Genomic DNA, 18,406 nt, shown 5'->3' on the forward strand with positions numbered 1-18,406 from the left:
TATTATGAATATTTTTAAGTGGTCCTACACTGAAAAGTGCATTTTGAGTGAGTGTGACTGTGTCAGTTTCTCAATTGCAAAATGCATTTTTTAAAAATGCACACGTGACTGACAATATCTTTACTGGAAGTCTTTGCAACTTGCAAGTTTACATTTTTGTTTGTGTATCTAGGTAAGCTTCAAACACAGCCATGATGTTGCTGATATATACTGGAGGAAAAAAAAAAAAAAGGCAATTTCAGTTTTGTTAGGTGCTTTTTAAAAGTCCTGTGTTCAGAAGCCAAAACCTACTACACTGTATAATAAATTTAGGCAATGGTAAGATTTAGAGTTATCTTCTGCTTTATGCATATGTTCTGTTTGCGCTATTACAAAGCGTGGTTTATCTTCTCTGGTGACACACAAGATGGGAAGGGGATGTGGTAGGGAGTTCATTTTGTGGAATTTCCAGGCTGCATTTCCATTTGGGCAGAAGCAATCCCGAAACTGCTTGGAAATGAAACGCAGCCTCAGCCCCCTGCTTCAGCAATGAGTTCTTCAGAGGCTGTGCTACATTGTGCTAAATTGACGTTTCAGAGGGAGCTGCAGTGGTAGGCAAAGCTTGCCCAAGTATATATCAGCACATGATCTGTGTAGCCTCAGTCCTTCCTCATCCATTTCTATCTCATTAGATGAGTGAGTGCTGTGCAAAGAGGAATCAGCAGAGAGAGAGATCAGGAGATTGGGCAGGAGCCAGAGAAAGAGCAGCAGAAATTTCACCTGTAGTGCTTGTCTCAGCAGCATTTCTTTCTCATTAGGATGCGGAATATAGAGACAGTGGTAAAGGCAGTGTGGAATGCCATTACACTTAGTTATACGAGTCCATTTAAATCTACAGCACCATAAACTCAGTTACAAGATTTACAATCTGATTATGGTCTAAATAGTAGTTTGTATTATAGTATGTTTGCAGAAATTGAAAGAAATGTCTTTGAAGATTACCTGAACTAATGAGGTTACCAGAATCTTTTGTTTACTCATGACACACAGAGATGTTGTGCAACTTTTTATTGTGTTTGGCAAAGCAAATGAGCGGGGCTGGGGGTGGGGGAGCGTAGGCAGGGGGGTTGGGAGCGACTGAGCATATAAAGGGAGATTGCGTGTGCCCACCCTCTGTTTCTATTTCACGTTTTCCACGAGGTGCACGAATGCAATATGAAGCTGTTCTTCCTAAGCTGCTTGCTGGTTTCTTGCTGCTGCCAAGCAGGGGCGATTACCAGAGAGTACTATATTGGGATTGTGGAGACAGTGTGGAACTATGCACCGGGCAATAAAAGCATCATATCTGGGCAGCTCTTTGCAGAAGAAGAGTAAGTAACACAGTTTTAAGAGTTTACATTTTCAGCACTGTTGACTTTAGACACTCAGATCAGTCTGAAAATCTGGCGAAGTTGGTGAAACAGATAATATTCTTGTCAGTGGATTTTCTGTCAGACATAAAATGATTTTTTTTTCCCTAGCTTACTTAAGAAGTAACTTCCAACTCTCTACTAATAAAAAGCAAATGTTTTTTGTGAGTTGACTGCAATGAAATCCTTAGAAGGAAAGGCTAGAAAAACAATCCAAAAGTTTAGTGATGATTCAGTTTGCATGATATGCCACTGCTGAAGGGAAGGATTTTACTTTTGTGTTCAGACTTCCCTGCAGAGCAGAGATGTCCTTTGCAGAGGTTGGTCTTTGCCAGTGCCCGTTCTGTGTCGCGGTGCAGCTGAGTCCTCGTGCCCGTGGCGGCTGCGCTGGGCGCGGGGTGTGCAGAGGGCTGGAGGGAGGGAGCAGCAGCCTGAGTAACCCGGAGGAGCAGGAGAGCCCCTCGGGGCAGGAACCAACAGATGGAAAACTCAGATACCTACCGCCTTGTAGATAGACTTGAGATTTTTGTGCCTACCTTATGCCTACTAGGACCAAATTAAGAAAAAAAGAGCAAATAATGACAATTATCTAGAAAATACCTTCCTCATTTAGCTGGTAGATAAATATTTAAAAGATTTCCTGCTTTAATCAACTTCTGCTTCTGCGCTTGAATTGTCGTGTCTTTTCTCCACTGTGAGAGCCAGCAAGTTCTCAGCCTGTATTTACAATTTTATCAAGCATGAGCTGAAGCAATCAGTTTATTTTTTTCACTTACAAACTGAGAGAGATGCAATGTAATGCTGGTGATTCCCCCTTTATTACACTTTTTATTTTCATGGACACGTGGATGGCCCGAAATTGTATGAAATGACATTATCTTAATCCTACAAATATTCATAAAAAAATCCAGGCTATTGTGTAACATTAAGTCTCTCTGTGTGGCTAGCTGTAGGTTCAGAGCTATGTTTTCTGCTAACCACAGCTGTAGCTGCGTACAGTGCTACAGAGGCACAACGTTATTCAGCATGCTGTTAATTAACACTATTTAAATATAAAAAGGAGTGGCTGACATTGCAATGCAGATTTGTTTTTTCTCCACAGGCATGCTGAAGTCTTTCTCAAACAAGGACCACATAGGATAGGAAGCATTTATAAGAGGCTGTCTATACTCAATACACCAGTAATTTGTATGATGTGGTAGTTGAGAAACCTTCCTGGCTGGGGTTTTAGGCCCTGTCATTAAGGGAGAAGTTGGTGATTCCATCGTTATCCACTTGAAAAATTTTGCTTCCAGAAGCTACACTCTGCATCCCATGGAGTAACATATACCAAGGAAAATGAAGGTAAGAGTGAGTTGGTCTGCGCCAGAAGTTACCAGCAGTTAGCCCTTCTTTGGGGCGTCAGTGTCATTTCACCACCAGAGAGAGTTCTGCTCACAGAAACACAGATTTAAAGCAAGAAACTATCAGCTTAAAGTAGGAGTCAATTAAGAACTTGGATATTTTTGAAGAGCCAAATTCCAGAAGATTTATGAAGGCCATTTTCAACATTTCACATGAAATGAAGGTAATATGAAACCCAGGTTCTGAGGGTATCTGAAGGAAAAGCTGATGCAATGTCAAAGAAAGTATTATTAACAGTGATAACTTATTAACTTGCATTTATGTATGAGATGTACGTGAAATCCTTATGGTGGAGAACCAGCTGCTGCTTAGTAGATAAATTAATGGGACAGAAGTCTGACATATGTTAAGGTGTGTGGTAGTGATACTAGCGGGTCAGGGATGATTTGCCATGGTGATGGCTGTTCTCACAGCAATCACGGATTTTCAGTTTTCACTAAAATGAGTGGTTTCCTGGCACATATTCTATATTTCATGCATCTAAAATACTTCTCTAGCATCTTTTATAAGTACCGCAACCTGTGGGCATAAACATAATCTGTCAGAGACAGTAACACATCCATCCTAAGGAAAAACAGCGATAATTCTAATCTTCTCTTTGAAAAACAGAAAATGCGACATGCCGTGGTGAAATCTAACGGTTGGGCTCTACCCTGACATCTCACTGAATCCTTGGGCAAGTTTGTTCATTTCTATGCTCTTAACTGCAAGCAAGAAACACCATAATATGGCCATAGGAAGTTTTACTAGTGGGCCTTAAAAATAGTGTGAGAAGTAATAGAAAATGCAGTATTAACAGATACTTAATTCAAAAGAAAATGCCTGTGTTTCAACTTAGTTTTCTTATATTTTGTGACATTTTCATTGTATCCAGTACGTGGCTTGATAAAGGCATTTTCTGGGGGAGCAGATGAGTGTGTTATGCAGTAAGTACTTTGTGGAGCAATATTTACATCTTTCTTTTCTATTGCTCTCTTTTCAGAGGCATCTGTATTACTTGGGGCTCTGTGGGATGTTTAGGAGAGATTTTAAGATTAGTATTTAACAAATTTTTTGCAGATATTTGTGTTGTTATTTTTAGCGGAATTATACGTTTGCCTTTGCAGTGAAGTAAGGACCAAATTTGCTGTTCCCCTGAAATAAAAGCATTCCCATGGAGTTCAAAGACAAATGGAGAGTCTCTTAAACAGAAAGGAAATATCTTCTTATCTGTTTTTAGAGATTTGTTCCCTGTGTTCAGATGTTTGATCAATGTTATTGCAACATGTAGTCAACTTTGAAGCATGGCAGGTGCACAGCTGACAATCTACTGCTTACGAAGGGCAAGACTGAACAGATGGTGGTGGAACAGCTTCATGTACCCTCCCCAACTCCTTTTTTTTCAACTGTCATTCTCACACTGTATTGTGAACGTGTTTTGCTAATACTGGCTGTGTGCCATTCCTCAGGTGCTTTTTATCCTGACAACACCAAAGATTTGCAAAAAAGAGATGATGCTGTGAAGCCTGGAGACCAGTATACTTATGTATGGGATGTGACAGAAGATCAAGGCCCAGCAAGCGGAGATGCGGATTGCATAACCAGGGTTTATCACTCCCACATAGATGCTCCAAGAGATGTTGCCTCAGGACTTGTTGGACCCTTATTAATTTGCAGGAAAGGTAAAAACAAATAAATAATATATAAAACAAATATGCAAGGTGATTCATAACGGTTATTGATAAGGATAAGTGAAGTATTTCCTGAAAGCAAAGATGATTCCGTTTTATTTTGGAATAGTAACATTTTGTCTTTTCAATTTGCTGCCATTTAGTAGTATTAGATATAGTTCAGTTTTGTGTGTGCTAAATGTAATTTGTGGAGTGCTTTGTCCATAAGCACATATGAGCATAATGTGTCCATTTGGTAATGCAAAAAGATGTATGAACAACAGTATGGAAAACAATTTTAAGTTTATTGCAACATGCAATATTAATTCTTAATAAAGTAATGTAGCATTCATCAAAACTAATCTCTAAGTATATTGAATTGATTTATGTAAACACTCACCCTCCAGAACAGTGACAAAATATAAGTAAACAGCCTTAAAAGTACTACACTTAAAATGGAGGAAATTATAATGTTAACAAAGTTCAATCTGTTATTTTGTTTTTCAGGTACCATGAGTAAGGACGACGATAAACGCTTTGCTGCTGAATTTATCCTTATGTTCTCTGTGATGGATGAAAATCTTAGCTGGTACCTGGAGGACAATATCAGGACATACTGTTCTGATCCTTCCAACGTTCGCAGAGATGATGAGGACTTCCAGGAAAGCAATAAAATGCACTGTAAGAGACATATATATTACAGTTGCTTTTCATTAGTGTAACTCAGTAATATTTTGATCACTTGTCTCTTTTAAAGATGAACTATAGATTTCATTTTGTCTTAATTAGGACTCTTTCTTTGAGGATTATGGCCCTCTTAAAAAAACGTTGTTTTAGAGGCCTGCTTTTTCCTCACTGGTGTCAACTAATGTTTTGCTGCCAGCCTTGGAGACAACATGAGTGGAATAATATTCAGCCTCTTTTGTTGTTTTTCCCCCTTTCTCATTATCAGTTTGGCACATTGGCAAATATTGTAAAATCAAACCTTTGAAACTGTGATGTAAAATTCCTAGTGGCCAAGAAAGTATTCGCCAGTATAATTTTCCGGGAACTCTAAACAGGGTTTTGTTATTTTAGCTTTTTAATATTGCAGTTCAGAAAAAAAATTTTACACTGTTAGTGTGAACAAAAAAGATCCCTTTGGCTCTCAGGAAGACTCCAGATTTAGCTGTGCAGCTAGCTCTACAGGTCAGCTGTGTCTGATATTGGCCTTATTTAAAAGGTGTGCATTTTTCTTTTGAGCCTATTTCCATCTTGAAGACTGGTTCAAGACATCCTGTTCTGAGCAAAAGATCCTGAGCTCTGTAAAAGTAACTGTAATAAATAACATTTTTTTCAGCAATCAACGGGTATATGTATGGATACCTCCCAGACCTCACAATGTGTGTGGAAGATAGGGTAAAGTGGCATCTTTTTGGCATGGGTAACGAAGCTGATGTACACTCAGCCTATTTTCATGGCCAGACTTTAGTAGAAAGGAATCACCGAGTCGACACTGTGAGCCTCTTCCCAGCCACCTTCATTGATGCTGTCATGGTCCCAAGGAGCCCTGGAGAATGGCTGCTGAGCTGCCAAGTGAACGACCACATCCAAGGTACAGAATAAGCTTCAGTGATCAGAAATTTTGTAGTTAGAGCTAGTCATTAGTCATTTCACCCTGAGCAAGTTTGCAGATGACACCAGACTGGAAGGAGTGGCCGACACTCCCGAGGCCTGTGCTGCCATTCAGAGACCTAGACAGGATGGAGAGTTGGGCAGAGAAGAACCTCATGAGGTTCCTCGAGGACAAGTGCAGGGTCCTGCACCTGGGCAGGAATAACCCCAGGCACCAGCACAGATTAGGGGTTGACCTGCTGGAAAGCAGCTCTGCGGAGGGGGATTTGGGAGTCCTGGTTGACAGCAGGTTAATTACGAGTCAGCAATGTGCCCTTGTGGCCAAGAAGGCCCATGGGATCCTGGCTGCAGCAGGAGGAGCATTGCCAACAGGGTGAGGGAGGGGATCCTGCCCCTCTGCTCAGCCCTGGGGAGGGACCTGGAGCACTGGGGGCAGTTCTGGGCTCCCCGGAACAAGAGGGACATGGAGCTGCTAGAGAGGGGCCAGCGCAGGGCCACGAAGATGGTGAAGGGACTGGAGCATTTGTCATATGAGGAAAGACTAAGCAAGCTGGGCCTGTTTAGCCTGGAGAAGAAAAGATTGAGAGGAGATTTGATCAACCCCTTCAAGTACCTGAGAGGTGACTGTAGGGATGATGGGGCCAGGCTCTTCTCCGTGGTGGCCGGTGACAGGACAAGGGGTGACGGGGACAAGTTGAAACCCAGGAAGTTCCATGTCCATGTGAGGAAGAACTTCTTTGGTGTGAGGATGCCAGAGCCCTGGCACAGGCTGCCCAGGGAGGCTATGGAGGCTCCTGCTCTGGAGATCTTTAAACCTGCCTGGATGGACCCTGTGCCCGTGCTCTGGGTGTTCCTGCTGGAGCAGGGGGGGTTGGACTAGGTGATCCCTAGAGGTCCCTTCCAACCTCAACCATTCTGTGATTCTGTGATTCTATTTCCCAACCAATAAGTTGGAGCTAATAACAAGTTTGGACGACAGGCACAGGACGGACAAATTAGCTTTTTTGATAATAAATACATGCTCTGGAAAGCACATTGGCTGTTAAGCAGAGAAAAGCTGCTTTCTCTTTCCTATATCTTCTATTGCTAGTGTTTGTTAACTATATGAAATGTTTATAAGGTAATTCATGCTTTTCTGTAATCTATAATTCCCTAACTCTGAGTTAGAGAAGTCATTTGTCATAAAAGTAAGAATGACCAGAGAATTCAAAATCATGCTCCAAGATTTAGAAATTCTGATATTAAAGGGAATATGTTTAATCCACAGCTTCAGCCACACAGAGGTTTTAAGTTTTGAGATAGCTATATCAAGCAGAATCCTGATTTGGCTGAAACATCTGGGACGGCACTTTTAAACCCTACAGATAGGATACTGGCATAATCTACAGCTGTAAAAGGGCTCTTCTTGCTTTGGTTATATGTCCAGCAATCAGACTTTCTAGCAGACCTCTCTCCACAGATAACTCCTAGGGCACAGAGACCCAGGAGTGACTGATTAGGTGCAGTAGGCAGCTGGTCATTCCTGCTGCGACCAAGTGCTGACTAACAGTGCTCAGTTTCCAGTCCGCCCTGATCTTATCTTCAGCTGCAGGTCAGATGCATCTTTACAGAATGCCCTTTTCCCTGAAAGTCTGCCTGTCATCAATAACCATATCACGTGTCTGCGTTCGAGCTTAGGTGGCCTGCCATTTATCTTCCTCTTTATCTGTGGTTTGTACATCCACCAGTGGTGTGGGAATGCTGCCAGGAAGAGCAGGAGCTGTTAGAACCAGGGGAAGAGAGAATAAAGCCGTAGTTTTTCTGCCTCCTCTTCTTTCTAGGTGGTATGCAGGCCCTTTTTAAAGTAAGAGAGTGTGGAAAATCCACAACAAATCATAATGAGAGTACAAAGATAAGACAGTACTTCATTGCTGCTGAAGAAATCATCTGGAATTATGGCCCATCTGCAATGAACCATTTTACAGGACAGGAATTAATTGCTGACAGGTAAATGCCTTGATTTAAAATGTTTTACTTTCCATGAAGAATTGACATAAGGATGCTAAATAAGGCAAGCAGTATGGTAGAATTGATGTTTTAAGCAGAATTTCTTCTTGTCTTCAGCTCTACTTGAATGTTAATGCCAAGGTAAAAATCCAAACAAATTATATCAGTTGTTTCCCTTGGAATCTTACTGTATATTTTGCTGTAATGCTAGTAATTTCACTCAGATAAAGATAAATAGTACTGTCATGTGTAGACGGTGTTGTTGAACAGTTCAAGATGATTGATTATGCTGAGTTAGAAAACGGAGCTGGTAATTCGGCTGGTGGAAGGGCTGCTGCACAATGTGGCTTTGCCCTCTCTCCTGTCTAGACAGTTCTGTAAGGGTGAGGCATATTTCATTGTTTGAATAGTGCTTGTGAAATGTGGAAAGCTCCTGTTTTGAAGATACAGTACTGACTAAGTCTTCATGCTTTCTCTGTATTTAAATGTTGCTTATGCTTGGTGTTTTTACCTACTATACTTGGACTTATTATAAGCTTTAATAAAAATAAATTCTGGAAGTACAGAATTAGGGTTACGAAACATAGAACAGAAATCATTGTTGATAAGTCTCTAAGCATGCTGGGGTCTGTAAGAAAAACACTGCAGGATATTTATTTCTGAAAGAGAAGGTGGTGAAAAATAATGTATTTCTGCACATCCTCATGTGGGATTGCACATAAGCACATGGCCAGGCCACTAAGTGGAGACTCAGAAGATTGTTTTTACATATGATGCTAAGAAAATAGGATGAGGTTCTTGCTGCCATTGAAAAGCACAGCAATGTCACTTAAAATATTTGTTTCTATTACAATTTCTTTTACACAGTGATTCTCAGATATTTTTTGAACAAAGTGAGACAAGAATCGGTGGCTCTTATAAAAAAGCTGTTTACAAGGAATACACAGATCATACCTTCACAGAACATAAAAAGAGGCTCCCAGAGGATGAGCATCTTGGACTCCTAGGTAAGATATTTAAAACGATTTTGTCAAAGATTTACAAGACTGGATGGTCATTTCCAGCTTCTGGCCATATCTCCTGCAGACGTGGGCAACCACAGGCTCCTCAGGGAGCTGCTTGGGGTGCAAGCAAAGCCCTGGGTGGCAGTGCCGTGGCCGGCCAAGCCTGCATCTAACCTGCAGGAGCACCACTCAGTGTGCAGGCCTCACAGCCGCACTGGGAGGCTGGAGAGCATCTCCCTGTAGTGCTGTTCCTCTTCCCGGCCTGGCTGCCTCTGGGCCGTGCTGCGATGAAATCAAGGTTGACAGCACAGGTCCTTTCCACAGGGAGGAAGCCTGACCTGCCTCTCACCAGGCCTTCCAGAGGAATTGCAGCATTGGTACAAGCAGTTCGGATACTGCAGGGCGCTGTGAGGGTCAGGTTGCATGGCAGAGATCCTCACTGCGGCCATGCAGTGCAGGGAAAGCCCTCGCACACTCCCATGAGCTCTGTACTTCACTTGATTGTGGAGTTTGTCTGTACTTCAGTTGACCGAAACCTGTCCCTGTGCTCCTTTCTAGGACCTGTTATCAAGGCAGAAGTGGGTGAGAGCATCAGGGTGACTTTCCAAAACAACGCCAGCCGCCCATTTAGCATCCAGCCGCACGGTGTGAGTTACCTCAAGAGCAATGAGGGGGCTTGGTACAACACCTTCGCTGGAGGTGAGTCTGCAGCCAGGACCTGCAAGTGTTGGAGCCCACCAGGACAAAATAAACAACATTCATTCATGTTAACATTGATTTTTGTACTAGGTACTGAATCTCCAGCTTCCCACGTGAGTCCTGGCGCTATGTTTACGTATGAGTGGAACGTGCCAGAAGATGTGGGCCCTACAGACCAAGATCCTGACTGCCTAACCTGGCTTTACTATTCATCTGTCGATGCAGTCAGAGACACCAGTTCTGGCCTTGTGGGTCCTCTCTTGGTGTGCAGAAAAGGAGCCCTGCTCCCTTCAGGGAAACAGGTTTGTTAACAAGAAAAACAAGCATTTGTACCATCATACCTGGATCTGCTTTGTCTTCTCTGAACTGTGCCCTGAGAGCTGCCGCTTTAACAACCCTCAGCACAGCTGTCTCACACATGTGCTGAGGGTAATGCACAAAACAGAAAAAGTTAGGAGGAAAAAAAAAAAGAGGGGAGCGGGGAGAAAAAAGGAAGAAAAATCATCTTGTTACAGACAGACACCATCTTGCAAAACCAGCAATGCAGTGAGCAGCCACAGGCACGCAGGTTCCAAACAGGGTGAGAGTGACTAGAAAAACGTAGAAGCTTTGAAGATCAAAGTACTCATTCTGTTCAGAGGTTCTCCTGGTAGAAAGAATATTAGCGGCAGATACCTTTCAACCAGTTACAGCAATTAGAGAACTTAGAGGTTATCTGAATGAAGGCAGCATCACTGTATGCATCTATCCTATTTTGTAAATTATACTCTTAAATTCTTAGGAGTATAGAAGCTCCTCCTGTAATGTTCACTCATTTCTGTTGTCTTTTGTGCTGTTTCCTGCCAACAGAAAAATGTGAACAGGGAATATTTTCTACTTGCCACAGTATTTGATGAGAATCTCAGCTGGTACCTGGATGACAATATTTTGATGTTTACACTAAATCCTGACAAAATTGATAAAGATGATGAGGATTTCCAAGAATCTAACAAAATGCACTGTAAGAAATTAAGTTGTTATAGTTAGCCAGCTAAAGACTTCTTTACAGCGTAAGATTTTACTGTGACCCTGTGTTAGAGAAGAGACTATGTAATGGCAGAGACTGATTCCCTTGCACTGGAATGAAATGCACGCCTGCATGCAGTTCACATTCAGCTCGGCTCCCAGGGCAGTGCCTGCTCTTGGGTGCCTCGCGAGGCCGTTGAGCATTTAGCACTGTCATGTGTCATTCACGCAGACATGGGGCAGAAGGAGCTCTGTAGCCCACATGCTGAATGTGGCTGGGAACAAGAGAAAACCTTTGTTTTCTCTTGCACTATAAATATATGTATATATGCCATTTGTGGATTTTTTTTCATTTTCTTTTCCTCTCTTTTTTTTTTTTCCAGAATACCTGCAGGAATATTAAGGATAGAATTTTACCAAACTGCTTTTAAACACTGGGTTTTAAAGGTTGCTTTGCTTAATCAATTGTCTAATTTTGCTAATGTGATAAAGTATTACAGTATTGCTACTTCTGTCAGGCTGAGGCATTGCAGTACAGCCAAAGTGTGTATTATTTAATATGTAATGCAGAACAGTTGTATGTGTTAACCAAAGTTGTTGGGTTTTTTGCCTTAAATCTTCTACAGCCATTAATGGTTATATGTACGGAAATCAACCTGGCCTTCACATGTGTAAAGGAAATGTGGTTTCCTGGCATTTGATGAGTATGGGGTCAGAAGTCGATGTCCATGGAATATATTTCGCAGAAAACACATTCCTCATGAAAGGAACAAGACGGGATACAGCAAATCTGTTTCCACATACTTCTCTTACGGCCATTATGAAGCCTGACTCTGAAGGTAAATGTCATGGTTACTCTTTGGCCAGTATCCTGTATCTGGTAGATGCAGAAATTCATCCTAGCACTTCTGATTGGCTTGAAGGGGCTGCCCCGTGACACGTCGCGTGGCTGTGCTGCCAAACCGCCCGTGCGGCCGCGTTCCCACGGAGCCTGTCCTGCTGTGCAGCGCCAGGGAGCAGCCTGTGCGGGATGGGATGTGGGAAACAAGGGAAGGAGGCTTGTTTCATCCTACCTCATCTTTGCTTTGGGAACAGTCTGGCCCACTCGCATAAAACCATGCGACTGACAAAGGTCTAACAATAAATACTATCAAGTAATTTCTGAAAGAAACTGTGAGAGAAGTGCTAATTTAGGATGTTATTAATTTAGAACAAAGTGACTAGAAGGAGAAAAAATACAGATTGCTGTTATAATTTATGGCATTAACACCAAGTCTTCCCTAGTGTAATGCAGAAATGCTGTATTGGCATTGCTTCTTTCTATTTACATTTTAGTTTGATGTTATCTTTCAACTCTTTGCATCAGTAGGATTGATTTAATAGAGCAGATTTTCTTAATGTTTTAGTGGTTTAAAATGTCCTGTTCCCTGCTTTAGAAACTGTTAACTTACGACCATTTTATGTTTGTAGCCAAGCTTTAAATAACTGATGCTTTGAGCCTTTAGGTGCCAGAACTTTGTAAAGCCTTGTTTGAAAAGCAGCGAACTGTTCACAGGCAGTAAGCTTTTAATGCTCAGGCCTTGATTTTTGCTAGCTCGTGTGTATGTGCTGATTTTTTTACTATCCTGAATAGCCATGATTTGTTAAGAATTTTCATCTTAACTGAGCAACACCCAGCGTCTCAGTCTCTAAATAATAAAATTTGCACAGGTAGTAGACTTTCAAGATCTAGTCCTAATACCTTTTTGTCTTCGGTTTATTTCTTGTATAACGTCTAGGAGTTTTTGAAGTGTCATGCCTGACAACAGATCACTACACAGGGGGCATGAAACAGAAATACGAAGTGAAACAATGCCATTGGTGGAACGTGGACCCATCGCTGTATTTGCATGAAAAAACTTACTACATTGCTGCCGTGGAAGTGGAATGGGACTATTCTCCTAACAGGACATGGGAATTTGAGCGGCATCAATTTCATGAAGAAAGGTATGTGGAATATACACTAGATGAGAAAATAAAAATGCAGAAAGGAGTGACGCTTTTCCTTCTAGAAATCCAGGTGTTTTGAGACACATTTTCTTTGCATAAGTTTGCATATTTTCAGGGATCACTTGCATTTAAGGTCCTCCCCAGTAATGTTGCCATGTAACTATGAACCAGACAGCATCATGCTCAGGAAAATGGTCCAGCACAAATCTGTGAGGCACCTGCAGAATTTAGTGGATCCTGAATGTTGCCTGTTTATATATTCTTTGCCAGTGTTGGCACAGACCTTGATGCAGAATGCCTAAAGTCTTCATTGCACTGTAGATAGGATAAGTGCTTTGTCCTTTGGTGGGTTTCCTACTGTATGTAATATGTCCTTGTCTTGTGTCTATCTGAACTCTGGGCATGTGATCTTGAGCATTCATCCAGCAGTTTTCTTTTTTCACTCTCTTCATTTCTTTATTTGATACAAGAAAAGATGTTTGTGGTAATACCAGACATGTTTAAATAAAGCCTTAGCCTTGGTGTATTCCTAGTATCTGGACCCCAATTAGTGGGAACGGAGTGGATCAATTCCTGTCTGTTAGGAGAGCCTAAATAATGAATTGTGTGTGCTGCAACTGCCTATGTAGCTTAATTTGCAATTAAAGTAGATGGTACCAGTCTGTATTTGTGTATTGGCTTAGATGTGTTTTTCATGTGTTTTTTTTTCTCATCATGATTGCACCTTGCCCTGCATAGCTGCCTTTTTCATACTGCTGAGCACAAGTAATACGGACTGTGATGGTATCAGATTATTTTTAACCGTCTCCAGTCACATGTTCTCTGCAGAGACAGCTCCACATGTCTCAATACAGAAAGGGACCTAAGCAGGGCTTTACAATCGTTAGATTGCACTTGTTGAAGGTACCAGTAGCCTGTGTGATCACTGTTCCACTTTGATGGTTAAATGATACACCTGCAAAAGATGTTATCAGAGCCATCAAGAAACTTCTAACATATTATCAAGCCTATCTTCTCTTTTCCACAGCCCTGGCAATCCATTTTTAAATCAAGATGACAAATTCATTGGTTCAAAATATAGAAAGGTTGTATATCGTGAGTACATCGATCAGACATTCAGTACTCCCAAAGAAAGAGCAGAGGAGGAGCAGCACCTAGGCATTCAAGGTAGAGTCATCATGAAGATCAGTTTCAGAACTGGGAAAAATGCAATGAAACTGTTTGACGCTGCTGTAGTAATACTGAGCCTAATTCTAACCATACTAAGTGCCTAAACCTATGTTGAATTGCTGTTATCACTGTGCACTACGGTGCTTGCTTTACAAAAAAAAAAAAAAAACTTTAGGTTTTGTGGCTGATCATGGGTCAGTGTTTTCAAAGTTGTCATAGAATTATGCAGCCACATCTCAACTAACTTCAAATCTACAGTAGCTTCCCTGAACTTTTAAAAATCAGCCCTCTTTAGCTGCCTAATTTCAGCTACTAAAGCTTATGTATCATAGTGAATATATATTTTCCATGTCTAGTTTTGAGTTTAAATAGTTAAACTGCATCTCTGATCATTATTATTAATATAATTAAGCGTGTATCTCTGAACATAATAAACTCTTTCAGCTCTGATCATTTGTAAGACTAATTTAATCTTTCTTTTCACTCCAATAGGGCCACTGCTTATGTCAAATACTGGAGATAAAATTATAATTGTTTTTAAGAACTTGGCATCACGACCTTATTCTATACACGCCCATGGAGTGAAAACAGACAGTGCTGTTGTTGCAGTAACTGACCCAGGTATCAAACATCCACTTTAATTCTCGCGGGTAACTTCAGGCCTTATAGTAATATCTAGCAAGCTTTTAAGTTAGGATTGCATGAAATACACTTTTTTAACATAAGCCTCTTAGATTTAATGAAGCTGTTTTAATACTTACGTTTCTACATTAAAAATATCCCTGCTAATCCTAGCAGTAGGTTTTCTTTGATAGAGCTTGGCTACACCCTTCATGTAAGCAAAAAAGATTTGGCAATATAGAGAGAGTATGGCTTATGTTATCTATTCTTTCATAAGTTATTCTGTCATCTTTACAAAAGATATCATTAGTTTATTAAACATGGTAAACTGGACAGTGCAGTCACACACAGGAACAGTGTCAGGAAGAACTAGGAATCTGTAGAAGGAAAATGAACCACTGCAGTATTTGTGAAGAAAAAGTTCAAGACAAAAATAAGCCATAATGAAAATAGCATCTATTTCAGCACAACCTCTTAGCAAGCAGAAAAACTCAAAAAAAAAAAAAAATCTCCATTTGTGTCATACAGGTGAAACAAAAACGTATACCTGGAAAATCCCTGAGAGATCTAGTTCTGGGAGAGGTGATCCACACTGCATTGCCTGGGCATACCATTCAACTGTGGACATGATCAAGGTATGATGCTAGCAGCAGTTCACAGATATAATAAAAGGAAAATGAGCTTGAAATGCCGTGTGCTTTATCTGCCAAGTCTCCACTCCCCACCCCGCTTACTCCCTTACAATTCAATATATTTGAATTGTCTCAGGAGTAACGCAGGAAAATCAGGACAGAATTAGGAAGTCCTATTCTGTTGTATTCTTACTCCTTCATTCTTTTGTTGTTGGTATATATCACCTTCAGATTTATTTTTAAAGCAGACATTTTATAGCTTTCTTTGTATCTAATTAATACTGTACAAAAATTTATATATGCAACCATGAAACGCAAACATGCCATTTTTGTACAAGCATTCATTAGGATACTTGACCAATCTCTTTTTAAATTGAAATTAATGCTCATACTTCATATTTTGTAAAGACAAATGGAAAAGTGGTAAGAGGACTTTCATTTTGAAAGTGTAAAAGAAATTTTGAGTAGAAGACAACTTATCTTGCCAACCTGGAACATAAAACAAAATTGAAAACAAAAAAGAACAAGAAATAAAAAATGGATAAAAAGTGCATGGGCTATAGCAAGAGACACACACAGAACAGTTACAGTTGAACTAGATCTCTGGGTAGAAAAAAGCGAGAAGAAATTATTGTCAGATACTGAAAATTGTTAAAATAGTAAGAGCATTTATGTCTCATTAAAAATGCTTTTGCTTTTACTAGTCACATCTTGTAATTATTTGATTTTCTTTCATTTGTAATTTCAGGACACTTACAGTGGATTAATAGGCACACTTGTTGTGTGTCATAGACATTATCTGCCATCATTTCATGCTAAAAAGAAAGTTCAATTTGCTCTTCTTTTTATGGTGTTTGATGAGAATGAGTCGTGGTATTTGGATAGAAATATTAAAACCTACTCTACCAACCCACACCTTGTTGACAAAGAGGATGAGGAATTCCTTGAAAGTAATAAAATGCATGGTATGGTTCCAATTTAATTTAAAAAAAATCCCAAAACTCTATAAAGTTATATATTTCAAAGCACTGTATATAAATTTGACTTTCTCATCCCCCTGAATTTCTAGTTAAAGGGTGGAAAGCCTGAAAAAAAAAATCTCTTGCACTATCTTAGAATATTGTTAATCTCTCTTAAAGAAAAAGACAATACCAGGTCTGTCCTGAAGGCATGTCCTGATATATATCAAATATACACGATATAATCAGGCCCATTCATAATATGCTGTCATTTTCCTTGGTAAGATCATTCAAAACAATTTTGTCTAGTAGTATTTTAAATGCTTGCATTCAGTAAAGCCTTGAGAATAGTATGACACAAAAAAAATCTTATTTTTTTTTTCTCTCTCTAGCCATTAATGGAAAAGTATTTGGAAATTTGCACGGTCTGACTATGCACGTTGGAGATAAAGTAAGCTGGTATTTGATGGGAATGGGCAACGAAGTAGATATTCACACAGCACACTTCCATGGCCACAGTTTTGATTATAAGGTAACAGGACAGTTCCATCAATTTTTTTGCCGTGTTAAGAATGAGAGCTGGACCAAATAGAGAGGCGGGTAACCTCTTGTGAAAAGTCAGATGTTAAAATATTAAGTAGCAGTTTTGTAATCTGACTATATGGTATTTCGTATTTGATCAATCTGACAAGGTCAATACCACAGAAACTTCATAATTTGCTCTGACACGTTTGCTGTGAATTTTCATGTCTGCAGTAAGATAACAAACACCATTTTCCCTTTATCTGCTAGTTTTATCATGTGCATTATGAAACAAGAGTCCTGTAGCGATGACATGCAATAGACCAAATAGTTTCACCCAGCTGATACTGTGAATTTGATGGGTATATACATTTAAGCTTGCATATGTTACTGCCACCTGGTGATGCCTTGCTGTTTAACCCTTGTTTCTTTGTTCCTTTTCATCCTGCAGCAAACAGGAGTTTATCGGGCAGATGTGTTTGACCTGTTCCCTGGGACATTCCAGATGGTGGAGATGGTACCACGGAACCCGGGGACCTGGCTGTTACACTGCCACGTTACGGATCACATCCATGCAGGCATGGAAGTGACCTACACGGTGCTCCCAAAGGAAGGTAGGAGCTTAGCTATCTGTAATGTTCATTGTGTTTAAAGATGCAACAAGGGTCTCACAGACATGTCAGAGACGTTTGCAGAACCAGTCCAGGAATCCCATGGATGTTATAATATGGAGGCCAGAGTTGCAAATTAGCTTACAATATTTGCCTTAGTGATACTGCTCAGAAAACAAAAGTAGCCAAACTGCAGCTTAACTGACAATTGCTTCAAATTCCCACCAATGAAGCTTACAATGACACTTTTTCAATTTAAGAAGAACTTCATGAATTAAAGTATTTTCGTACTCTAGAAGTGTTCATAGTGTTAAACTCCATCTCAGTCTTTATTTAAAAGCAAAACCTAGAACAGGTAAATAAAGCTCAAGTCATCTTGCGCACCAGTTAAGATATGAAGAGACAGTCCTGTTTGTTTTCCTTTTAAAGGATATTTTAGCCTTATAGGCAGTATTAACTTGCTTTAACAACAACAAAAAAAGTTGTCCAAAAGAAGATGAATCCTAAAAAAAACCTTTGTATCCTTTGTGTGTGTAAAAAGAATGTATATTTTAAAAAAGCCCGTTAAACACAGTCTATTTCTGTACTGCTTTATAAACCACTGAGATTTGCAGGCCTATCCTATGCCAAACTTGTGCAAATGATAAAAGAGCTGACAGAGTAAAATGAGAGCGATGTACACACAGAATTTTACTATATAGTAGACTCTACTAGGGTTTTTCCAGAGAAGCATTACACTGGATTGCTCACACTCAGCTATTTACAGACATTCCAGAACTATTCAGTGTATTTTTGAGGCAAAAGAATAAGAAGCAAAAAAAAGACTGTAACAAACAAAACCCCCTAACTCACAACGTGTAAAAGGTACCGGGATCTGTTGTTTTCATTTTGAACTGTGCTCCATATCCATGGGCAGATGAAAGTTTAAATGGTTATGACAAAGTTGTTGTGTTTTTTTTCTTTTTACAGACAAATGGTCTTTTATTTCAGAAGATCATTCAGTTAATTAAAGTGTAATTAATGGCACAACAGACACAACAGTATGAAAAAGACATTTTACCACGGTGGTTCCTCTGAGGTCTGAGTGAGGCATTTCTTAGGAAACACAATCTCCTGGACATCCATCCTAGCATGGATTTTTGAAGATTTCATT

The 18,406-nt window shown here is 40.1% G+C and overlaps 1 protein-coding gene across 1 annotated transcript; it reads left to right on the plus strand.

The window, feature by feature from the left end:
- The first annotated feature begins 1,162 nt into the window (after positions 1-1,162).
- On the plus strand, positions 1,163-18,406 carry CP (ceruloplasmin). Its single transcript, XM_088530498.1, is given in 21 exon segments — positions 1,163-1,349; positions 2,491-2,543; positions 2,546-2,614; positions 2,617-2,697; positions 2,700-2,732; positions 4,241-4,453; positions 4,949-5,122; positions 5,781-6,035; positions 7,876-8,041; positions 8,909-9,048; positions 9,604-10,046; positions 10,594-10,744; positions 11,376-11,588; positions 12,528-12,735; positions 13,766-13,905; positions 14,401-14,529; positions 15,058-15,164; positions 15,910-16,126; positions 16,513-16,652; positions 17,094-17,256; positions 18,223-18,406. Coding segments are annotated over 21 exon segments (3,291 nt in total). The 5' UTR covers positions 1,163-1,194; the 3' UTR covers positions 18,264-18,406.

This window comes from Tinamus guttatus, unplaced genomic scaffold (assembly GCF_059628265.1).
Source record: "Tinamus guttatus ecotype Peru unplaced genomic scaffold, ASM5962826v1 Tinamus_guttatus_pri_ptg000376l, whole genome shotgun sequence".
In the NCBI taxonomy this organism is placed as follows: domain Eukaryota; kingdom Metazoa; phylum Chordata; class Aves; order Tinamiformes; family Tinamidae; genus Tinamus; species Tinamus guttatus.